Source organism: Anabrus simplex, chromosome 3, assembly GCF_040414725.1.
Source record: "Anabrus simplex isolate iqAnaSimp1 chromosome 3, ASM4041472v1, whole genome shotgun sequence".
Taxonomy (NCBI): domain Eukaryota; kingdom Metazoa; phylum Arthropoda; class Insecta; order Orthoptera; family Tettigoniidae; genus Anabrus; species Anabrus simplex.
The window spans coordinates 90357421-90383788 of record NC_090267.1 but is presented as its reverse complement, the minus strand read 5'-3'; the positions used below and the strand labels follow the sequence as shown (position 1 = coordinate 90383788).

Sequence of the window (26368 nt, the reverse complement as noted above, 5' to 3'; positions counted from 1 at the left end):
GCTTGTCGCGCTTGCCCTCCACCAAGGTGAAGGTAGCAACATGCACTTCGCCGAAGATCTTCTTCCCCACCACTTTCTCCACATCTCTGGAGTCCATGCTGACCACAAGTCGGACACCTCTCTTCTCCTCCTTGCGGTCGTAGACCCTCCAGCTGTTGGGATTTAAGTCATGATTCTGGCGTGTCATTCTTTCCAAAAGGACGTTATTGTCCTTTGGTTGTCCTGGTATCCAGACCATGACTCTCTTATATGAAAGGAGTTTATCCATGCCCACAATTGTGAGCCTGGCTCCTTCCCACAGTTGTATACCTGTAACAAGACTAGAAAGCCATGCTACAGTCTCATCATTCTCTGCGATAATGACGGCCGCACATCTCGACAGATAGCAGTCCAGGAACTGAGGCTTAATGGGCCCCTGCTCCGGAAGCTCGTCTATCAGATTGGTGATAGCCTCCTCCACAGATTCCACCTTTTTCTCAGTTAGCTGCTGGTCAGGATATCCTACAGGTACTATGGCCATCCTGATCCCAGCTTTAGCTATCCTGGCATACTCCACCTCGGGTTCTTTTGTGGGTCTGCCGATCTTCTTCTTGGGTTGCCCCCGACAGAAGTCGTTTCCCCACTGGCATCTTGGTGGCTGGAGTCCTCTGTGCCCTAAAAGCAGAGCCCTTTTCAGGGTCCCGCCTCTTGTGCCCATTGGATCCCCCCACAGTCGTCGCTGTCGTGGCAGTAGAAGGTCTCTCAGCTCCAGGAGTTAGGCCCTCTTTGGCCTGCTACCGGGCCTTTAAAGCCTTCTTATACCTCCTCTTCTCAGCGCCGGAGCGCTGTTTCTTATTCTTCTTCTTCTTCTTCTTCTTCTTCTGGACTAGTAGATTGCCCACCTCTAGAGTGAGCTCCCTTACTGTCGAGGTCGTACTATCGGAGGGTATCTCCGAAGAGTCCCCATCGGTTGTTGCTAAACTGGTGTTTCTCTCGGAGACCCCAGAAGAGCTCTCCGGTTTATGGGTAGCTACGGTACTCATTTAGGTCCCACGAGTAGCTAGGGAAATATATGTCCGCCCAGGTAGAGTCCCGCATACCCGGGTAAGGCTACTTACCTCGAGAGAGCGCCAAGTATCTCGAAGGCTCCGTTCAGGACAGAACTCCCCTGTGCCATGCACCCCATCGGCACGGGTCACGTTACACCTTAGGGTTGGGTGGTGCTTTAGCTTCCTCCTCCTTGTATCCGAATGGTTACCCAGTAGGGCTCCATTCGGCATCGCAAGAAAGGAGCTACTAGTCCCCCTCACCACGCAGAGGATCTTCAATTGAAGAGGGTAACCAAGGTTAACCCCCTACAATTGTAGAAGCACACACAAGGGGGAGCTCTAAGCTAGAATCTGTGTATAGCCACCATCTTGCGCAGTAGGCCCCTTCAGCCAGCTTCCCCCTAAGGGCCTGTGTATAGCCGCCATCTTCCGCAAGCGCCCTTAAGCCGTCTCATGAGAACCTATGTATATCCGCCATCTTGCACAGTATTCTCTAAGCTAGCTTTCTCCATATGAGCCTGTGTATAGCTGCCATCTTGCGCAGTTGGCCCCTGGGCCAGCTTTCTCCATAAGAACCTGAGTACAGCCGCCTTCTTGCGCAAGCGCCCTTAAGCCGTCTCATAAGAGCCTATGTATATCCGCCATCTTTCACAGTAGCCCCTAAGCCAGCATTTTCCATGTAAGCTTGTGAATAGCCACCATCTTGCGCAAGCGCCCACAACCGTCATCTTTCTCCATAAGATCCTATGTATAGCCGCCATCTTGCGGAATCGCCCATAGCCGTCATCTTTCTCCATAAGAGTCCATGTATAGCCACCATCTTGTGCAATCGCTCATGGCCGGCATCTTTCTCCATAAGAGCTTATGTATAGCCGCCATCTTGTTTAATCGCCCACGGCAGGCATCTTTTTCCATAAGAAGCCGTGTACAGCCGCCATCTTCCGCAGTAGCTTCTAAGCCAGCTTTGTCCATAAGAAGCCGTGTATAGCCACCATCTTGCGCAAGCGCCCCTAGGCGGTCTCATAAGAGCAGCCGCCATCTTGCTCAAGCGCCCCTAGGCCATCTCCTATGAAGCTGTGTATAGCCGCCATCTTGTGCAATTGGCGTCGGGAACTGCATCTTGCCGTGAAACTAAGGATAGCGGATGTGACGTTAGGCTCGCTCTCTTAGTCGTCAGGAAAGGCACCCAGCCGTTAAAGTGAGGTTAGGCTCGCTCTCTTATGCAAAATACGCAAATCGTCATTGCTCACCTACCATACTAGGGGTCAATGACCTCGGGTTAATTACCGCTGAGTTGGAACAGGCCTAGGTACACTACTAGGTGTCCATGACCTCACCTAGCATTCAATCTTAGCGCGCTGCTGACTCAGCAGTCACGTGATCCGCTCCGTGGCCTCTGATTGGCACGGGGTAGAACTGTATTTGCCCTACTACTACCGCCTATTGAAGAGTTAAGAGATCCGAATCCACAACCTCTCGATTTCACGTCGGTTGCTATGGTGGCCTAGGTCATGTGTGTTCTCCTGGAAATGATCTAAGCTAGAGGTCTGGCACTACTGCCATCCCTCTGGTGTCCGGTTGGTCATTTTTGTTCTGTACTTAACATCTTTTCAACACGTACAATATGTACGTAACACGACTTAATAGGTTGAAAGTCGATTTCAATTTATTGCTTTAAAACAAAAGACACCACTGTTCATCCTATAGTTCCAGTGAATTTGTCAAGCCCTAATCTCATCTATAATGTCTTTAATATCGTTATCGTCAGACTGAACCTTTCCGATATCTTGGTAAAGTTATGCTAAATCAGATAAAATGGTACCATCACAGCCAGAAACAATCCTACATGGCTCAGGCAGCAGCGCGCCGGCCTGTCACCGCTGGGTTCCGTGATTCAAATTCCGGTCACTCCATGTGAGATTTGTGCTGGACAAAGCGGAGGCGGGACAGGCTTTTCTCCGGCTACTCCGGTTTTCCGTGTCATCTTTATTTCAGCAACAATCTGCATTATCCTTTCATTTCATCTGTCAGTCATTAATCATTGCCCCAGAAGAGTGCGACAGGTTTCGGCAGCTAGCACAATTTCTATCCTCGTCGCTAGATTGGGGCTTCATTCATTCCATTCCTGACCGGTCGAATGACTGGAAACAGGTTGAGAATGTTCATTCTTTTACGGCCAGAAACACAATCAAAGCGGCTTGGAAAGTTACAAGTTTTATTTACCTCAGGAAGATCTTGAAGTTCGCCACACATACAACCCACGCCGCTTTCAGTTCATCTTATGTGACGGACCTCGAAGTTGTATGCAGAGTTTCTGAAAGTAAAGCACGAAAAGCGACGTGATCGAAGTGGTCTACTAAGAACCCAGCTTAACGCTTGGTTGACTTTTTCTAAAAGAAAGTGAGAATGTTCGATAAACATCCTACATTTGTCCGAGGAGAAGAGGATCGCAAGACACTCTGATACATAAAAAGAGTATTTTGATTTTAGCCGGGATAGGGAATGAGAATCAACGTCCATAGGGCGTTTGACATTGTCAGATTATTCTAGGAGAACGCCAGCAAGAGCTGAACATGAGCCATCCGTTTGCACTGTAAATTTATTTGAAAACTTCAAACACAAGGGAATTATCTAGTGCAGTTTTAATGGGTTTGACAAACGAAAACTTTAGACAAATATTCATAGTCAGTCCAGCCCTTTCAGTCCGTTCACACCGTCGCAACTGTGCTGCAATTATCTTTGTACTCGCTTCGGCGGTACATATACACTGGCATTCCTGCAGGTCGCTCCAAACTCTGCTTTCAGTGTCACAATACAAGGAGTCAGGGGAACTTACAGTACTTTCTGTCTTGCCGTCGCGTATGAATGTTGATACCTCTCCAGGCTGGCACCTATTCTGAACTGACAGTATTCCCGATTCTATCAATAATGGATTCTTAAACGAGTAAGTAAATCAATCATGAAGTTCTCCCATTTACACGCTCTTAGATGCCAACCGACTGCTTCGAGTTTCGACTCTACTGCGCCCAATTTAGCTAATCCGTTTATAAAAGGTTTAAGGGGAACCATGAAGACAAAAATTCTGTATACCAATATGTAAGAGAAAGCCAACTGGTCTTAATCTTTCCAGGAAAAGTAAATCATTAACCAATCAGTCGAAAATATAATGCATTTTCAGCCTGAAAACTGTAAAAGATATTCCGTATTCATGAAAGCCCAGGCTTGTAAATCTCAATGATATCATTCAGATTTGGTATTCACCCTATTCCTAAATATTAATCACGTAGAATTTCAGGTAAAAATTCATTTTGTGTTACAAAACTAAATTATTTACATGAAAATTAAAATTAAAATGGTTTATCGTTATATTACATCTGTATTCGCGTTTGTATCAGTGGTGTAGTTGAATGTGACTAAGGAACACAAATTTTAACGTAATATAATGATGTATCGAACTTTGAATGAATTAATTTAACTAAGACATTTTTAGTTTAGAAGAAGGTACAAAATTCCTGACGAAAATCATTAGTCTTTTTAACACTACATAGATCACAATAAGAGATATAATTGAACATAGAAGTAGAAGAGCGATGACATCCAGCAGTAGGTACTGGTACCATGAGAGATCCAGTGCTGCCGATCTCAAGTGCCGAGCACCGTTATGTCTCAGTACATATTCTATCCACCAGATGGCTCGATCCAAAGATGGTCCCACTTCCTCCCGGTACACCGCAGAGAAAGTCTTCATATTCTCTCGGTAACTGTGACACAGGACAGATCATTTGTTAGGGACTAGAATAATATTGACTTTTATTATCACTTCTCTTGGCCTTACTTCTTCCTTACCTTGAGTCATTAATTAACTTCCCAATAGCTTCTAAAAGTGTATCCTTAGTTAAATCTTTGAACTTCAGCTGCACTCCAATTTTAGCAGCTACGAACTTTGCAATGTCATAAAACTGATCACCTATGAATGGGATACCAATCAGTGGTACACCGTGGTACGCAGCTTCTTGGAAACTCTGGAGTCCTCCTTGGGTGATGAACACACGTATATTCGGATGAGCTGTAACAAGAATTGAAAATATCGTTTTATTAGATGCCATAATTTTCATAGTTGTCAGGTTTGAGCTAATCTATCATCTTATCGGTCAACATGTAACACACTTTCATTTTAATTTGATGGTTATCCTCTATTCAAAACTGCAAAAACCACATGTTGTTATTCGCTCACAACCCTTGTTAACGAGCGACAGATCAAGCGATTCAGGCCGGCATCACCTACAGAGTTCCGAAGAGTGCACTGTTGCCACATTTTCTTAGACGGTCGTGTACTCGTTAACCAGAAATCTTATATCTGTAGGTCATTAAGGACTGCAAGCAGCAGTTGCTATAAACACCGCAAAATGCTCCTAAATGACCCTCAAATATTGCAACGCCTACTCAACGTGGAGTATGCATATACAGTATCTTCAATATAGCATGTGAATTTACTAAACTAAAACATGTTCCCCGTGGCTTAACAGCCCAAAAGGGCCATCCATGGTCTACCAAGCAACCCCTGCTCAGCCCGAAGGCCTGTAGATTACGAGGTGTAAGTCCCTGACCTGGCCGGAAATCGAACCAGACCCCTCCCGGTAAGAGGCAAGCACGCTATCCCTACACCGCGAGGCCGGTAAAACTAAAATCATTTTTTTTTTATCAAACCATCGTCAACTTTTGTTCCTCTTCTTGTCTTGCCCTCCATGGCAAAGTACATTATTCTCTTAGGTAATATAACCTCTTCCATTCATCTTACATGACTCCAACAGCGAAGTCGGTGAATGCGAACAACTTCACTCATCGAATACATTCTTAACCTAGCCTTTAACTCCTCATTTCGAGTACCCTCGTGCCATTGATTTTTATCTCATTTCACCAGCGATCATTCTCGCTACGGTCAAGTCAATTTCTCTTATCTTATGAATAAAATACCCCGAGTCAAACCGGCTCCCACACTCACACAGTAAAGCCTGTCTGAAATCAGACCGGTCTAAAGATGGTTTCATACAGAAGCTGACCTTTATAAAAATACCGTTTAGTGCAGTTGTCATCTCACTGCATTAGCTTTACTTACTGTACTACCATTCTGGGAAAACAGGCATCATAATACTTGAAATGATCAACCTGTATTCCCGAACTGACATTTAATCTTTAACCCTTTCCCAACTGACAGTATTTAAGTACCAAGGTCAAATATAACACAAGGAATGCAACTCAGGATTTGAAGTCGGGCGTCACTTGTCTACCTCTTGTGTGTAGTTTCTACAGTAGCCAGAAGACAGCGTGTGCACTGTGGAAGCTTTCTTTGGATTTGGGGGATGTTTTGAATATAACTGTGGATCTAGATTACAGCGCCATTTGATCCTAAGACGACAGAGTCACAGTTTATGTGCAAATTAATGTCCATATTGCCTGATAAGAGCCTCTGTGGCTCAGACGGTAGCGCGTCGGCCTCTCACCGCTGGATACCCTGGTTCAAATCCCGGTCACTCCATGTGAGATTTGTGCTGGACAAAGCGGAGGCGGAACAGGTTTTTCTCCGGGTACTCCGGTTTTCCCTATCATCTTTCATTCCAGCAACACTCTCCATTCTCATTTCATAGCATCTAGCAGTCATTAATAAATCACCTTGGGAGTGGCGACCCCATCGTACTAATAGCCTATATCTGCTTCATTCATTCCATCCCTGACCCGGTCAATGACTCGAAAAGAGGTTGTAAGTTTTCATTTTCATTCATTGCCTGATAAGTGTCCAGCATATTATTTTCTCCCATCCCTCCACAAGGCCCCTGTTCAGCATAGCAGGTGAGGCCGCCTGGGCGAGGTACTGGTCATTCTCCCCAGTTGTACCCCCGACCAAGAGTCTGAAGCTCCAGGACACTGCCCTTGAGGCGGTAGAGGTGTGATCCCTCGCTGTGTCCGAGGGAAAAGCCGACCCTGGAGGGTAAACAGATGATGATGATGATGATAATGATGACTTAGAAGTACCGACAGGTCGTTAGTAATACATTGTAGAATATTTCAAATTGGAATTCACCTACTCGTTTTTTTGCATTTATATATGCAATGTAGGTTTTGTTCATTCTAATTAATACGGGTACATCAGCATTAGGCTAGTGTGAAAATGGATAAACCAGACTGCCGACAGTATGGGTCGAACCTACCAACTCCTGAAAGCAAACTAACATTTACTTGACCTGACGTAAGTAGCAACTTGCTCGGTACTATAAAAATAAATAAATAATAATATTAATAAAGTACTTTGCTTACCCCCTTAGACCTGATTCTGTCTACGGGATCGAGGGTGATGTGATTTTCTATTTTGTGTCCAAGTGTAGTGACTTACTTCATGTTATACTGTTACCGAGTTTTGGTGGTAGTTAAGCATGAAAGAAGGTGCTGGGTGGTGAATAGGTCTCAAGCTACTAAAGAGAAATTAAATTTTAAAATTTAATAAGGTTATATTTTCTTTTCAAAATTAGGTAACAACAAATAGAACAGGTACTTAGTAGCCGAAATACAACTTGAAATGTACAATTACAGGGATTAAAGAATTTGGGCTTCGAGCCCTGAAAACACAATTCTTGAGCAACTAGCTCAACTTTACGATATACCAATTTCAACAAAAGGGGCAGAAGACCCCACTCAAACCCTGGAGCCCTTGCTCCAAATTACACAGCAAAGCCTCCTCGAGGCATACAACTCTCAGTTTTAGAAAAGAGCCACTCGCTCTTAAAGTTAAGCCTCTCCCAGGCCACACCAAACTCAACTTTCAAGTTGTCCTCAAAGGACATATACACAGGGGTAAAATACCCAACCTACTGAGGTCTATTAGGTGAGAAAAGATTAATACATGACCTCTAAAATACAACTTGAGAGGAGGCGAACTTGCACTCCTAATACACTTTGCTTAAGACCTACTTGGCACTAGGCCGTTAATACAAGGGCTAATCCCATACTACAGAGGTGACTTAAAGGCAAATTACATTACATTACGGGAGAATTGGTTGAGAAAAATAAGTTCACCTCAAGACGATGTGAGTGGGAACTCGAGAGGGTTAGCACTCTCTATCCCATAATGTAGCTTTACAAGAGAATAGAAGAAAAGAGTAGTTACATTTTAGGAAAAGGTTACATAATGGAAAACGCTTCGAACCCGCCGCGAGAGTTAAACTGCCGCCCTAGCAAGAAAAGAAGTTATTAATAGGCCATTACCTGGTGGTAGATCGCTGCCGGGGAAGGAGGCGCTTCCCGCCTCCTGCTATGTACTTAATACACTGAAAGATGGAACAGAAGTGGCCCGGTGATCCCAAAATCAGCAGTTTATATCCTCTCGCGGAAGATTCTAGGCGTTAGGGGAAATAAAACACCCTCCCTCAAAGTTTTTATTGGTTCGGGAAAAGAAACCCCTACATAGAGGAAGAAGAAACACATTATTGGTGGAAAATTAATTAAAGAAAATCGGGATTGGCTAGATCCAAAATAAGGGGAAACAGAGGGGTATACAGCCAACTTAAACCATGACAGAAAGAAATTTAACAAAGAACAAACTCTTGAAATAAAAATTTCTCCAACAAATTAGTTCTTTGACTCCGCACTAGGTCGCACTATTGTTGATCTTCAGTAGTGTCCTCTAGAAGAGAAAGTTCACACTTCTAACTTCAAGCGAAACAAAACACATCAAAAGTGACACAGTTCAAAAACTCAAAATTTTCCACGTGGTGACATCTTCTGAGAAAGTAGAGAATTAATAGAATAGATAAAGTTCAACCTTCCTCCAGAAGAGGAGTTTCAACTGGCGCAACTTTTAAATAAACAGAGTAGAGGTGTACCGCCCGGTACAGACCTCCCCCCCCAAAAGTTCCTCCAAGGGGTAACACAGAAGAACATAAGCTTTGTTTCCAAAATAAGGTCCAAGTTTAGACGTTGATATTAAGATTAATTGCGGAAGCATTTATAAGATTTTAGTAATTTGGTTGGTTGCAATTTCAAATTTTGTTGTTGCCGGTGCAGTAAAGTTTTTCTGTTGTAGTAGTTGAATTTCTGAAGATAAACCTTTAATACTTAAAAGTGAAGAAAAGTTTTGCCATGTTCACCAAATATTGTTGTTAAATTCCCAACTGTAATTATTGCTTATGGTGACTGTCCATGTAGTTGATGTAGATTGAGTCGGATGGCCAGACCGGCCGTTGCAGCTTGCGTCCAACGGAGGCCGCTCGGACCCCTCAAGTACCCTGAGATACCGCTCGCCCGCACTATGAGGGGAGCAGAGGTGTTGAAGTACGCCGCGCCCGCGGTGAACAGATACAGGCTGCGGGCATGTAGCAGGTCGTGCGCCGCACATCAGCCTTGGCCGGGAGGTGAGCTCCGGCTCGCCGTGCACATGTCGTCCTCGCTGGAGAGGAGGGGGCCCATCCCCCTCCCCAGTCGCTGCACGGCGCTGCGCGGCTGCGGGGGCGCTGAAACATAAAGCTAGGCGGCAGAATTGTGTTGGACAATTATTTTCTTTGAGGGTACAGGCTTGTAGAGAGAGTGAGGGGCCAGCGGCGTGCAGATATTCATGGTATTCATTAAGCCACTGTGTAGAGTGGAGCAGGAGACGGGAGCGTGGTAATGGCCGTGGCAAAGACAGGATGGCAGTTTAATGGGTCGGGGCAGGTTTCACAAACATGCTTACATCTAAAACCAAAATATTACAGAAGGGGCAGAATGCCTTAAAAGTGAAACTCAAAAAAAAGAAAAAATATAACCTTCATATCCGTTCAAAATACTATGGAGCAAGTTAACACAGAAATTACACCGGTTTCACCTGGGACAGGTGAACTCTAAATATCCTCTCGGTGGCTGGATTACTTAGCAATAAGGTAACCGGCGTAAGAAAATCGAGAATGATACAAGGCCCATGAAATCTGGGGGCAAGCTTGCCCGCGGGAACAAAATTTTTGACCATAACCTGGTCACCTACCTTCAAAGTGGTGGGTCTCCGTCCACGATCATACCTTTCCCTAACCTTTTCATGAGATACTTTAAGATTAGCTTTAGCCTTCTTCCAAAGATCTTTAATGTTGTCCGGATCTATTGTCTCGGGCAGAATGTCATTCAGAGACCAGAGGTTAGAGAGCGGCGTGTTGGGAACGAACTTAAACATCAAAGAAGCTGGAGTAAATTTGTGAGATTCATGAACCGCCGAATTCAAAGCAAAAGCTAACCAATGCAGGGACGTGTCCCACCTAGAATGATCTTCATGATGATAGGCAATAAGTGCGGACCTGAGATTACGGTTAACCCGTTCAGCCAGAGATGGTTGAGGGTAATAAGCAGATGTAGTTACATGAGAGATGGACAAGTCAAAACAGAATTTGCGAAACAGATTTGATGTAAAAGCTTTAGCATTATCAGATACAATGTATTGGCACGGACCAAAAGAAGCAAAAATAGAATTTAGGCAAGTAATGGTGGACTGAGCGGTAGCCAGCTTAGTCGGAAATAACCAGGAAAATCTTGTAAAACCATCTACACACACAAAGATGAACTTGTTGGCATTACCCTTTGACTGGGGGAAGGGTCCCACATAATCGATATACAGGCGTTCCATGGGGCGCGACGCTTGATGAGAAGACAAAAGGCCTACTTTAGTGGACATGGTGGGTTTACTGATTAAACAAGATTTACAAGCTTTTACAAGTTCCCGAATTTCACCGTCCATACCTTTCCATATGAACATTTCACGAATCTTTTCACGAGTTTTAAAGATACCAAGATGCCCTCCTAATGGGGACTCATGATAATACTTGAAGATCATAGGCACAAGAACCGCTGGAACGACAACTTTCATCATCTTGTCATGCCTCGAAGGGCAACATAAAACACCATTCCTCAGAACATAAGGGACAACATGTTCCCCAGAAGAAAGGGTTTCCATTATAGGAGCCAGCGTCGGATCTTCACGTTGGTATTTCTCAATATCCCTAAAAAGCATGGGAGCATCTGTTAAGATGGCATTAACACCAGATAGTATGGACTCGGAAGGTGATGAACTGTCGACCGGTTCGTGGGTCTCTACGTCGTTATGAAACATACGGCTGAGTCCATCGGCAACAACATTTTCAGTACCTCTGATATGCCTGACATCGAATTGGAAGGCAGAAATACGGATGGCCCAACGGGCTATACGACCAGTACGACGCGGCCTACCTAAGACCCAGCTTAAGGCTTGATTATCTGTCTCCAGGTCGAATTTGACGTGTTCCAGATAGAGACGGAACTTTTCTAAGGCGAATAAGACTGCCAAACCTTCAAGCTCATATATGGAGTACTTTGCTTCTTGAGCTGACAATGTCCTAGACGCATAGGCGATGGGTCGCCTCCCTAGTTCAGTCTCTTGAAGAAGGACTGCAGCTACAGCTGACGACGACGCGTCCGTTTGGACGATGAATTTCTTCGAGAAATCAGGCATAGCAAGTACAGGGGCATTACAGAGAGCTAATTTAAGATCTTCGAAAGCGGCTTGTTGAGAAGGTCCCCACTCGAATTTGATGCCTTTCCTACGAAGAAGGTTTAAGGGCGCCGCTCTATTAGCGAAGTTAGGAATAAACTTCCTGAAGAAATTCACCATACCAATGAATCTAGCGATACCTTTGATGTCCTTAGGAGGTTTAAAATCACGGATGGCCTGTGTTCTAGAATGATCGACTGCTACACCATCAGGTGACACAATATGCCCTAGGAATGACATAGAGGGCTTAGCAAAGGCAACCTTGGACAACTTAACAGTTAACCCAGCCTTACGAAGGCGATTGAGAACTTCTCGCAAATGATCTAGATGTTCTTCAAAGGTTTCGGAAAATACGACGACATCATCCAAGTAGTGATATAAGTACTCAAATTTGATATCGGAAAAGACCCTATCTAGTAGCCTAGTGAGCACAGCTGCCCCCGTGGGGAGCCCGAAAGGCACGCGGTTGTATTCATATAAATTCCAGTCCGTGGCAAACGCTGTAAGATGTTTAGACTCTTCGGCAAGGGGAATTTGATTATAGGCCTGATTCAAGTCCAAGATGGTGAAGAACTTGGCCTTACGAAACCACGAAAAGCAAGAATGAAGGTCGGGAAGGGGCACAGATTGCAACACCACCTTCCGATTGAGAGCCCTGTAATCAATGACAGGCCTGAAGCCTCCTTGGGGTTTCGGGACTAGAAAAATAGGCGAAGAATACGCTGACTTAGAGGGCCTAATAATACCATCCTTCAACATCTGATCGATGATTTCTTTCAGAGCCTTCATTTTAGGTGGAGATAGCCTATACGGTGGAAAACGGACAGGAATTGAATCCGTGACCTCAATTTTGTATTCAATAAGGTCAGTAACACCAAGAGTATCAGAGAACACCTCGGGAAACGACTGACACAGTTTCCGAATACTATCAGCCTGCTCCTCAGGTAGATGTCTAAGGTCTAACAACATCTCATCCTGGGTAGGCGAAATAGATGAACATGATACAGAATTACACTTTAACAAGGGAATTCTACAATTGGACGCAAATTTGAATATGCACGACCTACTCTGGAGATCGAGCACAAGACCAGTGTGAGAAATGAAGTCCGCTCCCAATATGATGGGGCAAGACAAACGCTTGGCCACAAACAATTTAACTTTCCATGTAAACTTAAAAACACGAATTTTGACCAGTAAGGAACCTAGAATTTCTAATGGAGATGAATTAGCCGAAACGTATTGAACAGGAGAAGAGACATAGTCAGGGAGTTTACAAACAGATATCAATTTAGAATACCAATCAGCCGAAATAATGGAACAAACACTGCCTGAATCTAAGAGAGCTGTTATAGGCTCGTTATTTAACTCAATCTTAAGAAAAGGAACAGGTGCGGGGGTATCCGCCGCAATCCTAAGACACTCTTTAGGGCATTCAAAAGATGAATTTGAAGGCTGGTCGATCTCTGCATTTACAACCTGTTTACTAGGGGCTGAGTCTCGGGAAGATGGATTAGTCGGCTCAGCCGACGCCACTAGTCACTTTTTATTATTGGCATAGCTGGAATTTGCACCAGAAGTTGAGCAGGAGGGGGTGCTATTTGAGTTTGGGCAATTCTTGGCGATATGTGAGAAGGCCCCACACTTAAAACAGCCTTGTGATGACCCTGCTCCATTCCTTGTCCCACTTGACTTGATCAGAGGACACTTATTCCGCAGGTGGTCAGGCGACCCACAAGCATAACATTTACGGGGATTGACTGGTCGGCGAGGTGGAGGCCGAGTGTTACTAAAGGAAGGCGGGGGTTCTTTCGCCACACGCAAGGAATCGGCATACCTAACTCCTTCCGCAGAGACGGCTAATGCTTCCAGTTCAGAGAAGGTTTGCGGGCACGCCGCGAAACACAAATATGACCTGTAGGGTGGTGAAATCCCTTCGACAATAGCTTGCACGATCTGATCCTCAGGGAAGTGGAGAGCAAACACCCTAGTATAAAACTTAATATCTTGGATGAAGTCTGCCAGGTTTTCATCCAAGCGCTGTACCCGATAATAGTATTTCTGAATAAGGGAGGACCTGGCCCTAGCCGGGATGAAGTTAGCTAGCAAATGGGCATGGAAATCCTCAATAGAAGATTGCTCAGCGATGGCTCTAACTATTTTGTCAGATAGAACACCAATAGCATAAGGATAGATAATTTGCAAAATTTGACATGGGGAAAGAGAAAACACAAGGGCATGATCCTGAAATTCCACTAGAAATCTTAAAAATGAAATTACGTCACTGGTGGTGTTGACGGAAAACTTAGAGATACCTCTAAGCAACATTGCCAATGGATGAGGCAAGCTGCTGAACCCAGGTGACATAGTCGTTAAAGGTTTCAAGGGCAAAGAAGTTAATTCAGAGCGGATGTTACTCAATGACGCACGGCGTTCAGATTCGTTGTTCGATGGGGCAGAGATAGTTTGAGCAGCAACGGTTATCCTATTGACTTCTCCCTGAGGAGGCTCTTCCTCGTTACCTACATTCACCGTGGCGGGTTGATCAGTTTTGGGAGGAACTTCGCCGGTTAGCAATTGAGTGACCTTATTAGACAATTCAGAAATAGTTTCAAGGAGCGTATTAGCTTGCTTCCTCTGAACGTCATTCACCTTTAGAGACAATAGATCATTAACTCTATTTGCAAAGTGATACAGCCTGCCTTGCACACGCTTAATTTGATTAGGAGATGGATCATTTTCATCAAAAAAACTGACTACCGATGCTAGCCCAGTAATATTCTCGACAATCGTGGAAAGAGAGTCATCAATTTCTTTCTCTCCCAAATTGGGGATGGAAATGGGCAAATCAAGGGACTCTCTAAGCTTGTTAGTGTCTATTGCAACCGTGCCTCCAGATTGAACGTTTCTGATAGTTAACTCATATATCAACTCCTCTTTGCGCAAGTAGTTAAGGAGGAGAACATCGCGAGGGCCGGGCATGATGACAGAACAATTTTGAAAAACTCAAAAAATTCCAGCAACTGAGAAAATTGTTAGAGTTCGAATTAAAGCAATGTTTAGCCGTCAAAAGGGGCTAAATTGAGACCCATTCAACCACGCTCTGCTACCACTTGTTACCGAGTTTTGGTGGTAGTTAAGCATGAAAGAAGGTGCTGGGTGGTGAATAGGTCTCAAGCTACTAAAGAGAAATTAAATTTTAAAATTTAATAAGGTTATATTTTCTTTTCAAAATTAGGTAACAACAAATAGAACAGGTACTTAGTAGCCGAAATACAACTTGAAATGTACAATTACAGGGATTAAAGAATTTGGGCTTCGAGCCCTGAAAACACAATTCTTGAGCAACTAGCTCAACTTTACGATATACCAATTTCAACAAAAGGGGCAGAAGACCCCACTCAAACCCTGGAGCCCTTGCTCCAAATTACACAGCAAAGCCTCCTCGAGGCATACAACTCTCAGTTTTAGAAAAGAGCCACTCGCTCTTAAAGTTAAGCCTCTCCCAGGCCACACCAAACTCAACTTTCAAGTTGTCCTCAAAGGACATATACACAGGGGTAAAATACCCAACCTACTGAGGTCTATTAGGTGAGAAAAGATTAATACATGACCTCTAAAATACAACTTGAGAGGAGGCGAACTTGCACTCCTAATACACTTTGCTTAAGACCTACTTGGCACTAGGCCGTTAATACAAGGGCTAATCCCATACTACAGAGGTGACTTAAAGGCAAATTACATTACATTACGGGAGAATTGGTTGAGAAAAATAAGTTCACCTCAAGACGATGTGAGTGGGAACTCGAGAGGGTTAGCACTCTCTATCCCATAATGTAGCTTTACAAGAGAATAGAAGAAAAGAGTAGTTACATTTTAGGAAAAGGTTACATAATGGAAAACGCTTCGAACCCGCCGCGAGAGTTAAACTGCCGCCCTAGCAAGAAAAGAAGTTATTAATAGGCCATTACCTGGTGGTAGATCGCTGCCGGGGAAGGAGGCGCTTCCCGCCTCCTGCTATGTACTTAATACACTGAAAGATGGAACAGAAGTGGCCCGGTGATCCCAAAATCAGCAGTTTATATCCTCTCGCGGAAGATTCTAGGCGTTAGGGGAAATAAAACACCCTCCCTCAAAGTTTTTATTGGTTCGGGAAAAGAAACCCCTACATAGAGGAAGAAGAAACACATTATTGGTGGAAAATTAATTAAAGAAAATCGGGATTGGCTAGATCCAAAATAAGGGGAAACAGAGGGGTATACAGCCAACTTAAACCATGACAGAAAGAAATTTAACAAAGAACAAACTCTTGAAATAAAAATTTCTCCAACAAATTAGTTCTTTGACTCCGCACTAGGTCGCACTATTGTTGATCTTCAGTAGTGTCCTCTAGAAGAGAAAGTTCACACTTCTAACTTCAAGCGAAACAAAACACATCAAAAGTGACACAGTTCAAAAACTCAAAATTTTCCACGTGGTGACATCTTCTGAGAAAGTAGAGAATTAATAGAATAGATAAAGTTCAACCTTCCTCCAGAAGAGGAGTTTCAACTGGCGCAACTTTTAAATAAACAGAGTAGAGGTGTACCGCCCGGTACACTGTCGGATGTTCTTCTTGACTCAAATCTCAACTAAGGAGCTAATGGAGATGAACTAGATAAAAATGCTATTGGTTTCACGTCTTACTATCAACTTACAGTTTCCGGAGACACTGAAAGACCAGAATTTTATCTCTCAGGAGTTCTTTCATGTCCCGATAGATCTACCGAAAAACAGCTGTCGTATTTGAGCACCTTGATATACCACCGGACTGACCCAGGTTCGAACCTGCCATCTTGGGCTCAGAAAGCTATCACGAAAGAAAGGTGTTTTTAGATACATACAGCCCTGACAGTACATGTAAGTACCAAGATTGTTTTGCTTATATAAAGTTTTTTTTTTCAAATGTCTGAGTTGAAAAGTAGTTGTTACATACTCATAATCGCTAGCACAACTTTCAAAAAATGTTTGATAATATTAAGATTATAACAAGTTCTTCGCAGGCAGACTTTTCTCGGAAATCAATCACAACTGATCTGCATTTAGGGCAATTGCCCAGGTGGCACATTCCCTATCTGTTGTTTCCCTAGCCTTTTCTTAACCGATTGCAAAGAAATTGGAAATTTATTGAACATCACCAGACCTCCCCTTCCTATAAACGAATATTTGCCCCAATTAGTCCTCTTGAATTCCAACTTTATCTTCATATTTTGATCTTTCCTGCTATTGAAGACACCACTCAAACTTATTCATCTACTAATGTCATCCTACGCCATCTGTCCACTGACAGCTCGGGACATACCACTTAGTCGAGCAGCTCGTCTCCTTTCTTCCAACTCTTCCCAGCCCAAACTTTGCAAACATTTTTTAACACTACTCTTTTGTCGGAAATCACCTAAAACAAATCGAGTCACTTTTCTTTGGATTTTTTCCAGTTCTTGAATCAAGTAATCTTGGTGAGGGGTCTCTTACACTGGAACCATAATTACTCTATTTGCAGTCTTACCAGAGACTAACATACCGTCTTCTTTACATCCTTACTATAACCTCTAAATGCCCTCATAACTATGTGCAATACATACCATTCATATCATCACCCCAATGAAGACCTTTCCTTATATTAACACGCAGGTACTTACAGTGATGCGTATTAGGAACTCTCACCCCATCAAAGCAGTAATTAACTGAGAAGACTACTCCTATTTGTGAAACTCAAAACCTTACTTTTAACCCTGCTTATCATCATACCATAGCCTGCTGTCCATCCCACAACATTATCGAGGTCATTTTGCAGTTACTCACAACCTTGTAACTTATTTATTACTCTAAATAGAAAAATATCATCCACAAAAAGCCTTATCTCTAATTCCACTTCTTTACTCATATCAGTGGTTCGACAATACTGCCTTGAGGAATTCCCCTCTTAAATATTTCAGGGTCTGATAAAGTTTCACCTACTCTAATCCTCTGAGATCTATTTTTTTAGAACTGAAGCAACCGGTTCAGTCACTCTTTTGTCAAGTCCAATTGCACTCATTTCTTCCAGTGGTCTCCCATGATCCACCCTATCCAATGCCTTTGATTTCCTGAATCCAAGGTATTTGCTATATCTTGCTGGAATCCTACAAATTGTGGTTCAGTGGAATAACCGCCCCCCTTCCATGGCACTACAGCACTTGAAGGGCCTTGGCCTACCAAGCGACCGCTACTCAGCCCGAAGGGCTGCAGATTACGAGGTGTCGTGTGGTCAGCACGACGAATCCTCTCGGCCATTATTCTTGGCTTTCTAAACCGGGACCGCTATCTCACCGTCAGATAGCTCCTCAAATGTAATCACGTAGGCTGAGTGGACCTTGAATCAGCTCTCAAGTCCAGGTAAAAGTCCCTGACCTGGCCGGGAATCGAACCCAGGGCCTCCGGGTAAGAGGCAGGCACGCTATTCCTACACCACGGAGCCGCTTCAAAACCTTACTTTTAACCCTGTTTGTCATCATACCATTGCCTATTGTCCATCTCAAAACATTGTCGAGGTCATTTTGCAGTTGCTTACAATCTTGTAACTTATTTATTATTCTAAACAGAATAACATCATCCGCAAAAAGCCTTATCTCTGATTCCACTTCTAAGCCCGAACTGCCTTCTACCAAACCAGTTATTAATTTCGCAAACATGTCTAATATAATCAGAAAGAATTCTTTCCCAAAGTTTGCATGCAATAATGTCAAACTAACTTATGTCTATCAACCTTTCCTTTATACATAGGGCTACTATAGCAACAATCCATTTATTTGGTATAGTTCCTTCATGCAAACAATACTCAAATAAGTACTTCAGATATGGTACTATATCCCAACGCATTGTCTTTAGTATATGCCCCGAATTCTTATTAATTCCAGCCGTTTTTCTAGTTTTCAGTTTCTGTATCCTATTGTAAATATCAATGTTATTATAGGTAAATTTTAGTACTTGTTTAGTATTAGTCACCTTCTTTATCTGGACATTATCGTTATAACCAACAATCTTTATATGCTGCTGACTGAATACTACTGCCTTTTGAAGATCCTCACATACACACTACCCTTGTTCATTAATGATTCCTAGGATTTCCTCCTTGGAACCTGTTTCTGCCTTAAGCTACCTAAACATACACTTTCATTTTTCACTAACATTTGTATGACTGCCAATTATGCTTGTCATCATGTTATCCTTAGCTGACTTATTTTCTAGATTCAATTTACTAGTAAGTTGTTCGCTTTCTTCTTACTTCCACAGCAAATTCTAACTCTATTTCTTTCCAATCTTCACCTCCTTCTTAGTCTGTTTATTTCTTTGTTATAATAAAACGGGTCTTTACCATTCCTTACTACCTATAAATGTACAAACCCGTTTTCACATTCCTCAACAATTGTTTTAAGCCCATCATAGAGTCTGTTTACATTTTTATTTACCGTTTTCCACCTTTTATAGTTACTTTTTAATAGTTCCCTCATGCCTGCTTTATCAGCCATATGGTACTGCCTAATAGTCCTCATTTTAATACTTTCCTATCTATCATTTATTTTTAACTACGACAACAGTTTCGTGATCACTAATACCATATATTACTTCGGTTTCTCTATAGAGTGCATCTGGTCTTACCACCACCACGTCCAGGAAAGTTTTCCCTCTAGTTGGTACCATCACTTACTGAATCAGCTGTCCTTCCCGTATTAACTTATTTGCCATTTGTTGGTCATGCTTCCTGTCGTTCGCACTACCTTCCCAATTGACATTTGGTAAATTCAGATCTTCCACTACAATCACATTCCTTTCCATGCAGTTTCCCACATACCTTATGAAATAATTCTGAATCAACGTCAGCTTTACCCTTTCCCGGTCTGTACATTCTAAAGACATTAATTTGGCTATTATCTTTAGAAATGAGCCTTACACATAGAATTTCATGTTATAGTTGTATAGCTATATGTCAGGAATTTATCCTGAAGAATCAGAAATTTGTGAAGCTAATTAGGACGTGATGTTTCCCGTGGTTGCGCAATGTCGACATTGATCTATGAGGTCGTATTGTTACCTTTAACTCTCTGGTGACACTTGTCAAGTGAATTGTAGAGTAGGTCTTGTTATGTACTGTAGATTTCATTTTGGTTAGTAGAATGAGACTATTTTGTCTGTGAGTTGTTATTTTCTTTTCGTACTGGGTTGGCCGAGAGCAGGAAGAAAAAGGGTCAGGAGAGAAGTTAGCCAGCGAATCAGACCATATGATGGGGTGAGACGAACGTGCCTATTCAGTTCCTTTCTTCTGGTTAATGAGAGTTCACTTCTCAATGCTAGATTTTGGCGGTTTCTTTCCAAGTTACAGAGCCTTGATTTTTCGTGTTCCAGCTTCACGTCCAATTAAAATTGGTGATATTAATGTGTAGATAATTTGCGGTTTATTATGTGGGGTATTTGTTAGATTTTGTAGTTGGTGTTTTTGCTTCCGCGGGCACCGACATGAATAGATAGGAGCTTGGGTGCTTGGCGGCCAGCAGTGTCATATCACGGGAGTCGACTTCAGCGATGAGGGTCATTGGTTGATATACAAGTGGAAGCAAATACTTCCCCTAGTGCACTGTCACTGCATTGTCCTACAAAGGAGGCATACAGTGGTGTCTACTAGCCGCCGGCGTCTCGGAAAGGTGTAGCAATCCAATTGATGAGCCCACTGCTACACTGGGGTGAAACGCTGGTAATTTCACGATTGAAAAAACCTAAAGGTTCTGTTTTTAAAGCAGGACTTAATTAAGATATGTTCCAGCTCACAAGTTGATAAATGAAAACATGGATTTAGGCCTAATAATACAGAACATACAATACTGTTTGAAAATGCAATAATGCTTCGTACAATTTTATGAAAAGCCTTTATTGAATATTTTTGTGACATTTACGTGGTTGATTAATCCCCCCGTAAAATTTCAGATTTATTAGAAATAATTGTGTTTTATTATTATTATTATTATTATTATTATTATTATTATTATTATTATTATTATGCAGAAGAATAGACTTTCGAAATGATATAAGTTTTATTAAAGGTTTTAGCATAATTACAACACAAAATTAAATTAAATATCGCAGAAAATGCCTGGTTTCCAGAGACATGTACATAAATATGGTCTGGTAGTGAGAGTGTTAACGAACTGGACTTCGCTTGAGAGGTTTTTGGATTCGATTCCCTTTCGGTTTGGATGTTTTTATTGCATATTATTAATTCCCTTGGGCTCTGACACAGGCTGTTTGTGTTCGTCTTAATTCAATTTATGTAATACATCACACTATCAATCCCCAGAAAAACACCCGATTCTCAACGCATCCCTCTACATAAGGCTGGTGTCAGGAGGGATATCCGGCCGTGAAAGTGACCAAAAGCACATCAAATACCGATCCTAAGACACTGAGAAAAAGACCACGAAGAAGAGGATTGCGAAGATAGAGTGATCAGCTGCACATTGCGTGATGATTTAATTCCTGAATATTGTGATAACTAATGATGATGATGATGATGATCTAGTATTTTCATCTAAGCGGGGTATACCCCTAAAATAGATGTTTGTGTACAAGAGGACTACTTTCACGTGTTAAACTTTTCTGTAAAATAATCTACCCTTCTTCCTTTTATAACCCATAATAGTTTATGCACCCAGAGTAACTTTAGTACCGCAGGAGTGTCTGTCAGAGGTTGGAGACTCTGCTTACCCAGTACATCCTGCTGAGGCAGCCACTTGCGTATCATGACGTTGCTTGGCTTTCCTGGTAACGAATCAGACTCCCACTTCCAAAGGACACGCTGTGGTACCTCAGAGAAAGCATCGAGAATATGTTTCACTTTCTCTTGCGGTAGATTTACGCTCTTCACGTTTGAACCCAAGCTGAAGTAGATGACTCCATGCTCTGCGCCATCGAGAAAACTTTTGATATCCTGAAAGAAAGAAATCTGCAATTTTACATCCATAGTGAAAGATAGATTTAATAAATCTACTGTAACCAAACCAAATTTAAAAACAGACGTTGGGCGCCACAAAGATAGATTTCCAAAAAACTATGAATACAAAATATACGGCCATCCCTACCAGACGAGAACCGAACATCAACGTCAACTTACAAAAGCAATTCCGCCTCATCCAACAACTCACAGATTTCTGGAAGAGAAGGACAAAGGACACCTATCATTGAAGTTCGACAGCCACACAAAAGGGACCTAGTTCTTCTTCAATAGGAGCGACGTCCAAGACTTATAAGAAAGCGTGTGCATGTAGATCAGTTGTGTCAATGACTGCGTGGTAAAACTAGGGTACTGTTGTACTTCGCCCTACAGATGGAAGGCACTTAACGCATTCAGTCCATCTGGTCATCCCCCGGAATATCGACCAGGATGGAGAGTTTTTTGTTTTTTTGTTTTTTTTTGCTAGTTGCTTTACGTCGCACCGACACAGATAGGTCTTATGGCGACGATGGGACAGGAAAGGGCTAGGAGTGGGAAGGGAGCGGCCGTGGCCTTAATTAAGGTACAGCCCCAGCATTTTCCTGATGTGAAAATGGGAAACCACGTAAAACCATTTTCAGGGCTGCCGACAGTGGGATTCGAACCTACTATCTCCCGAATACTGGATACTGGCCGCACTTAAGCGACTGTAGCTATCGAGCTCGGTTGGTTGGAGAGAATATTTGGATTCTTAGAGAATATCATTCCTACTCATACACACTCTTAAAGGGAATGGCACGCCCATTGTAGACGATCAACTACTGAATAAAGGAGAGTCAGTTGTGGTCTTCTACACTCCACATAATTATTAAGTAACCGTAGACATTCTACCACAGCATTCACAGTCAACAATTGTTGATATAAGGGAAGGTGGAGTAAAGGCTTTGTTGGATGGATCCAAGAACACCATTGCTTGTCTTGGGAAGAATTCTTAAAAATGCAATCGCCGCAAACAGTTCTTCGATTACACCTACTTTATTCTTTGATTGAAAAAAGTGTTTTTTTCTTTTCAGAACACCGCTGATGCCAACTGCGAGCTCACGTTATTAACTTCGTTACACATCTATTCGATTTCAGTAACAATGGAAGAATACCCGTCCGAAGATCTTGAGGTAATCCAATTTTGTACTCCCCACCTGACATTTATACCCAACTGAATTCTTCCCAACCATGTTATACCGTTTAGTGAAAGATCCTTGTAAACTATAAACACAAATAATGTAACATTACAACCTCGTCTAACCTCTGTAAGATCGAACTGAGAAATCACTCTACAACCCTTGCTAAGACCGGAATGTCTTTCATAAGTGTAAAAATCTTACAATGAACTCTGAATCCCTTCGATAGGCCAACAACTTTTCTCTTTGTACTCTTTCATATACCCTCCTCTCTCTACATTGTAGCATTTCAACTGCCTGACGCAAAACTCAAGATATGGACGTGGCAGAGGGTCTGTGGACTAAAACCAGACTGTCATTCATACAATTTACTCTTCACCATTGTTCACATCCTGCTTACTACATTTCCAGCATTTTTATACCGTTCAAGAAACCCATTTATAAGGTGTGTTTCTCTCATCGGTTGGCCGGCAGGTGCGCCCAGCTGATCTGCCCCTGTTGACTTCCCACTTCCCGTTATACAGCGCTGCGACAGCACGGGAATGCCCACACTTCACAGTTTAAGTCCGTGCTTGGAACGTGTATTAAGTGTTGATTTGTCGCTCCAGCCGTTCGAGTTGTGAAGTGTTACTTCGGGGTATAAGTCTCATAATACCTCCATATGTGTACCTGGTACAGTAGAGGGTAATTATGTACGATAATTATGTGACAACAGAGTTTACAGGGAAGTCATTAGACGATTTGTAACACAGTTTCAAAGTGTACGCCATCCACAAAGAGAGAGACCGTGTGGAAACTCGTAAACAAATTGAGAAGAACTTGTTCTTTGATCGATAAGAAGCGAAGTGTTAAAAAACGTGTACTTAACGAGGAGAAAGTAAATGAAATCGCAAAAAGATTTGAATATACTCCTACAAAATCCCTAAGATGACTTGGACAACAAGCATGGCGGGCTACGAAAATATAAAAATTGAAACCATACAAGGTACGAGCTCTTATCTTAATTCTTAATTACCAATTTACTTAATTCTTATTTTCTTAATTTTAATTTTTACCTCATGTCATGCAAGGATAAAGTGAGCGAAGTGCTGTCCGTGTTGCTATGGCGCGGAGCGGGCAGTGATGAGTCAACGGGAGGCAGATCAGCTGGGTGAGCCTGCCGGCCAACCGATGAGTAAAACTCACTCCACTATAAATAATAATTTAAAATTATAGCCAACCTCTGAATAGGAAAGCCATACTTTTCCAGTGTCAACTCAGATAAATGTAATTTGAAAGCCTTTCAGTCTGTCGAGCACACAAGTTCAACATACCTGTAAACAAACAAACTATTGAACAAGGAATAAAAATTCAGATTATTAAACAGAGAATGCTGGAGTGAAGACAAAGCAGGACATAATTATTTTTTTTACTATTTGTTTTACGTCCACCGACACAGATAGGTCAATAGGACAATAGGACAGGAAAGGCCTAGGAGTGGGAAGGAAGTGGCCGTGTCCTTAATAAAGGTACAGCCCCAGCGTTTGCTTAGTGTGAAAATGAGAAACCACGGAAAACCATCTGCAGGGCTGCCGACAGTGAGTTTGAACCCACTATCTCCCGGATACAAGCTCACAGGTACGCGCCCCAAACCGCACGGCCAACTCGCACGGTCATAAAGATAAGTTCCAAATGTAAATTCCTAGCTTTTTCTTGCTAGTGGTTTTACGTCCCACCGACACAGATAGGACTTACGGCGACAATAGGTTAGGAAAGGCCTAGGAGTGGGAAGGCAGTGGCCATGGCCTTAATTAAGGTACAGCCCCAGCGTTTGCCTGGTCTGAAAATGGGAAACCACGGAAAACCATCTTCAGGGCTGCTGACAGTGAGTTCGAACCCACTATCTCCCGGATACAAGCTCACAGTTGCGCACCCGAAACCGCGCGGCCAACTCGCCCAGTCATTAAGACAAGTTCCAAATGTCAAATTCCTAGCTTTTTTGCTAGTGGTTTTACGTCACACCGACACATATAGGTCTTATGGTGACGATGGAATAGGAAAGGGCTAAGAGTTGGAAGGAAGCGGTCGTGGCCTTAATTAAGGTACAGCTCCAACATTTGCCTGGAGTGAAAAAAGGGAAACCACGGAAAACCATCTTCAGGGCTGCCGACAGTGGGTTTCGAACCCACTATCTCCTGGATGCAAGCTCACAGCTGCGTGCCCCTAACCGCACGGCTAACTCGCCCGGTCCTAGGTGTTTAATCAGAAATAAACATAAATATTTGCAAATACTGAGTGTGACTTGATAGAATCTGATGATGTTCTTTTAAAAAAGAAATGTGTCATTCTTTCTTTAATAGCGTGTATTTCTATTCCTTGTTTAACAGTGTGTGTGTTTGTTTCCTTTACAGGTATGTTATAGAATAATATCTATACTGTGCTCTTTTAAGGCACCCGATGCGGTATTCTTCTTGCTTGTGCACCGACTGCTCCTGTAAAGAATGACATCAAAATAATACCTACCGCTCACGTAGACTCTTCTCTCCTCAGGGCTGGTAACGTCCTTCAGCTCTCCTCGGGGTTGACAGGCCACACAACATCGGGGGTGAGGAAATGAAAGACGGAGGATCAGCTAACTAGTAAATGACGGTACCCATAGACTGAATTAAGTGTAAATTATAATATGGTTTATTAACAAAAATTGGCAAAATGTGAAAAATGAAATTTAAATGGAATGAAATTAAATAAAAAATGAAATAGAATTATTGAAATTAAAACAATTTAAAAAACCTTCTTTACAACAATTAATCATCCGCCTTAATGATTTCGACTGAAGGTCGATAAAATTTAATAATGATGATCACCATCGAACTAATGTCTCTCATGTACATGACACGACCACGACAGACTGCTGGTCTAACAAATATACAGCCTCATTTGCATACCACCTCTTAAAACACACATGAATCGTCCTTTCAGTCAACTGAATTTGTATAAATTATAAATTGATTAACTAATTAATCACACTGACCTTTTAATTTATGGGCTTCCTAAGTTTGTTAAATCCAAGTTCATATCAAATTGGCAACCACCTAACTATCAAGTAATACTGGTGTACAGTAACCATGTGTAAATAAAGGAAATTCCATGAACACGGTATCCCTTACCGTTTTAGATAGCTTTGCCACACATTTAATAATTCGTGGCTGAACCAAGAAAATTACACGCCAAACACTGAGTACTAACAATCACTTATTTAGTTGATTTCCACCTTATTAACTGTGATAGTCTGGACACTTAAACAAATAAAATAAATTAGGCTAAGTGCCTTAAAAAAAGAGTTCGACCCTTTTACAAATTAGTTTTTTTATCTAGTCTGCCGCTACCTGTATTTCCATTGGGAATGAATAAACTGTGATCTCAGCTTTGATGGAGGCGGGTTCCATCTTGTTTAATTCATTAATTTGCGGCACTCACGACAGGACTTATCATTAAAGGTCGACTCATTTACCTAACTAAATTTGTAGTGGAGTTCAAAAGCTTGTTAGTTACAATTGTCTTACTGCTTGAGCATACCTACTACATTGATTTTTGACTATGAACCATCAGTGATCTATTAACCTAACACATGAAATTTTTATGTACAAAA

General features: G+C 42.4%; 1 protein-coding gene across 1 annotated transcript in view; it reads right to left on the bottom strand.

Annotated features, from left to right (window-relative positions):
* Positions 1 to 4358: 4358 nt before the first annotated feature.
* LOC136867051 (UDP-glucosyltransferase 2) overlaps positions 4359 to 26368 on the bottom strand; it is a 39718-nt gene continuing 17708 nt past the window's right edge. Inside the window, exons 4-6 of the mRNA XM_067144157.2 lie at positions 21337 to 21559; positions 4875 to 5094; positions 4359 to 4789 (exon numbers count right to left, since the gene is read on the bottom strand). Coding sequence (XP_067000258.2) covers positions 4504 to 4789; positions 4875 to 5094; positions 21337 to 21559 — 729 coding nt within the window. The 3' untranslated portion in view covers positions 4359 to 4503. The remainder of the gene's footprint in view (positions 4790 to 4874; positions 5095 to 21336; positions 21560 to 26368) is intronic.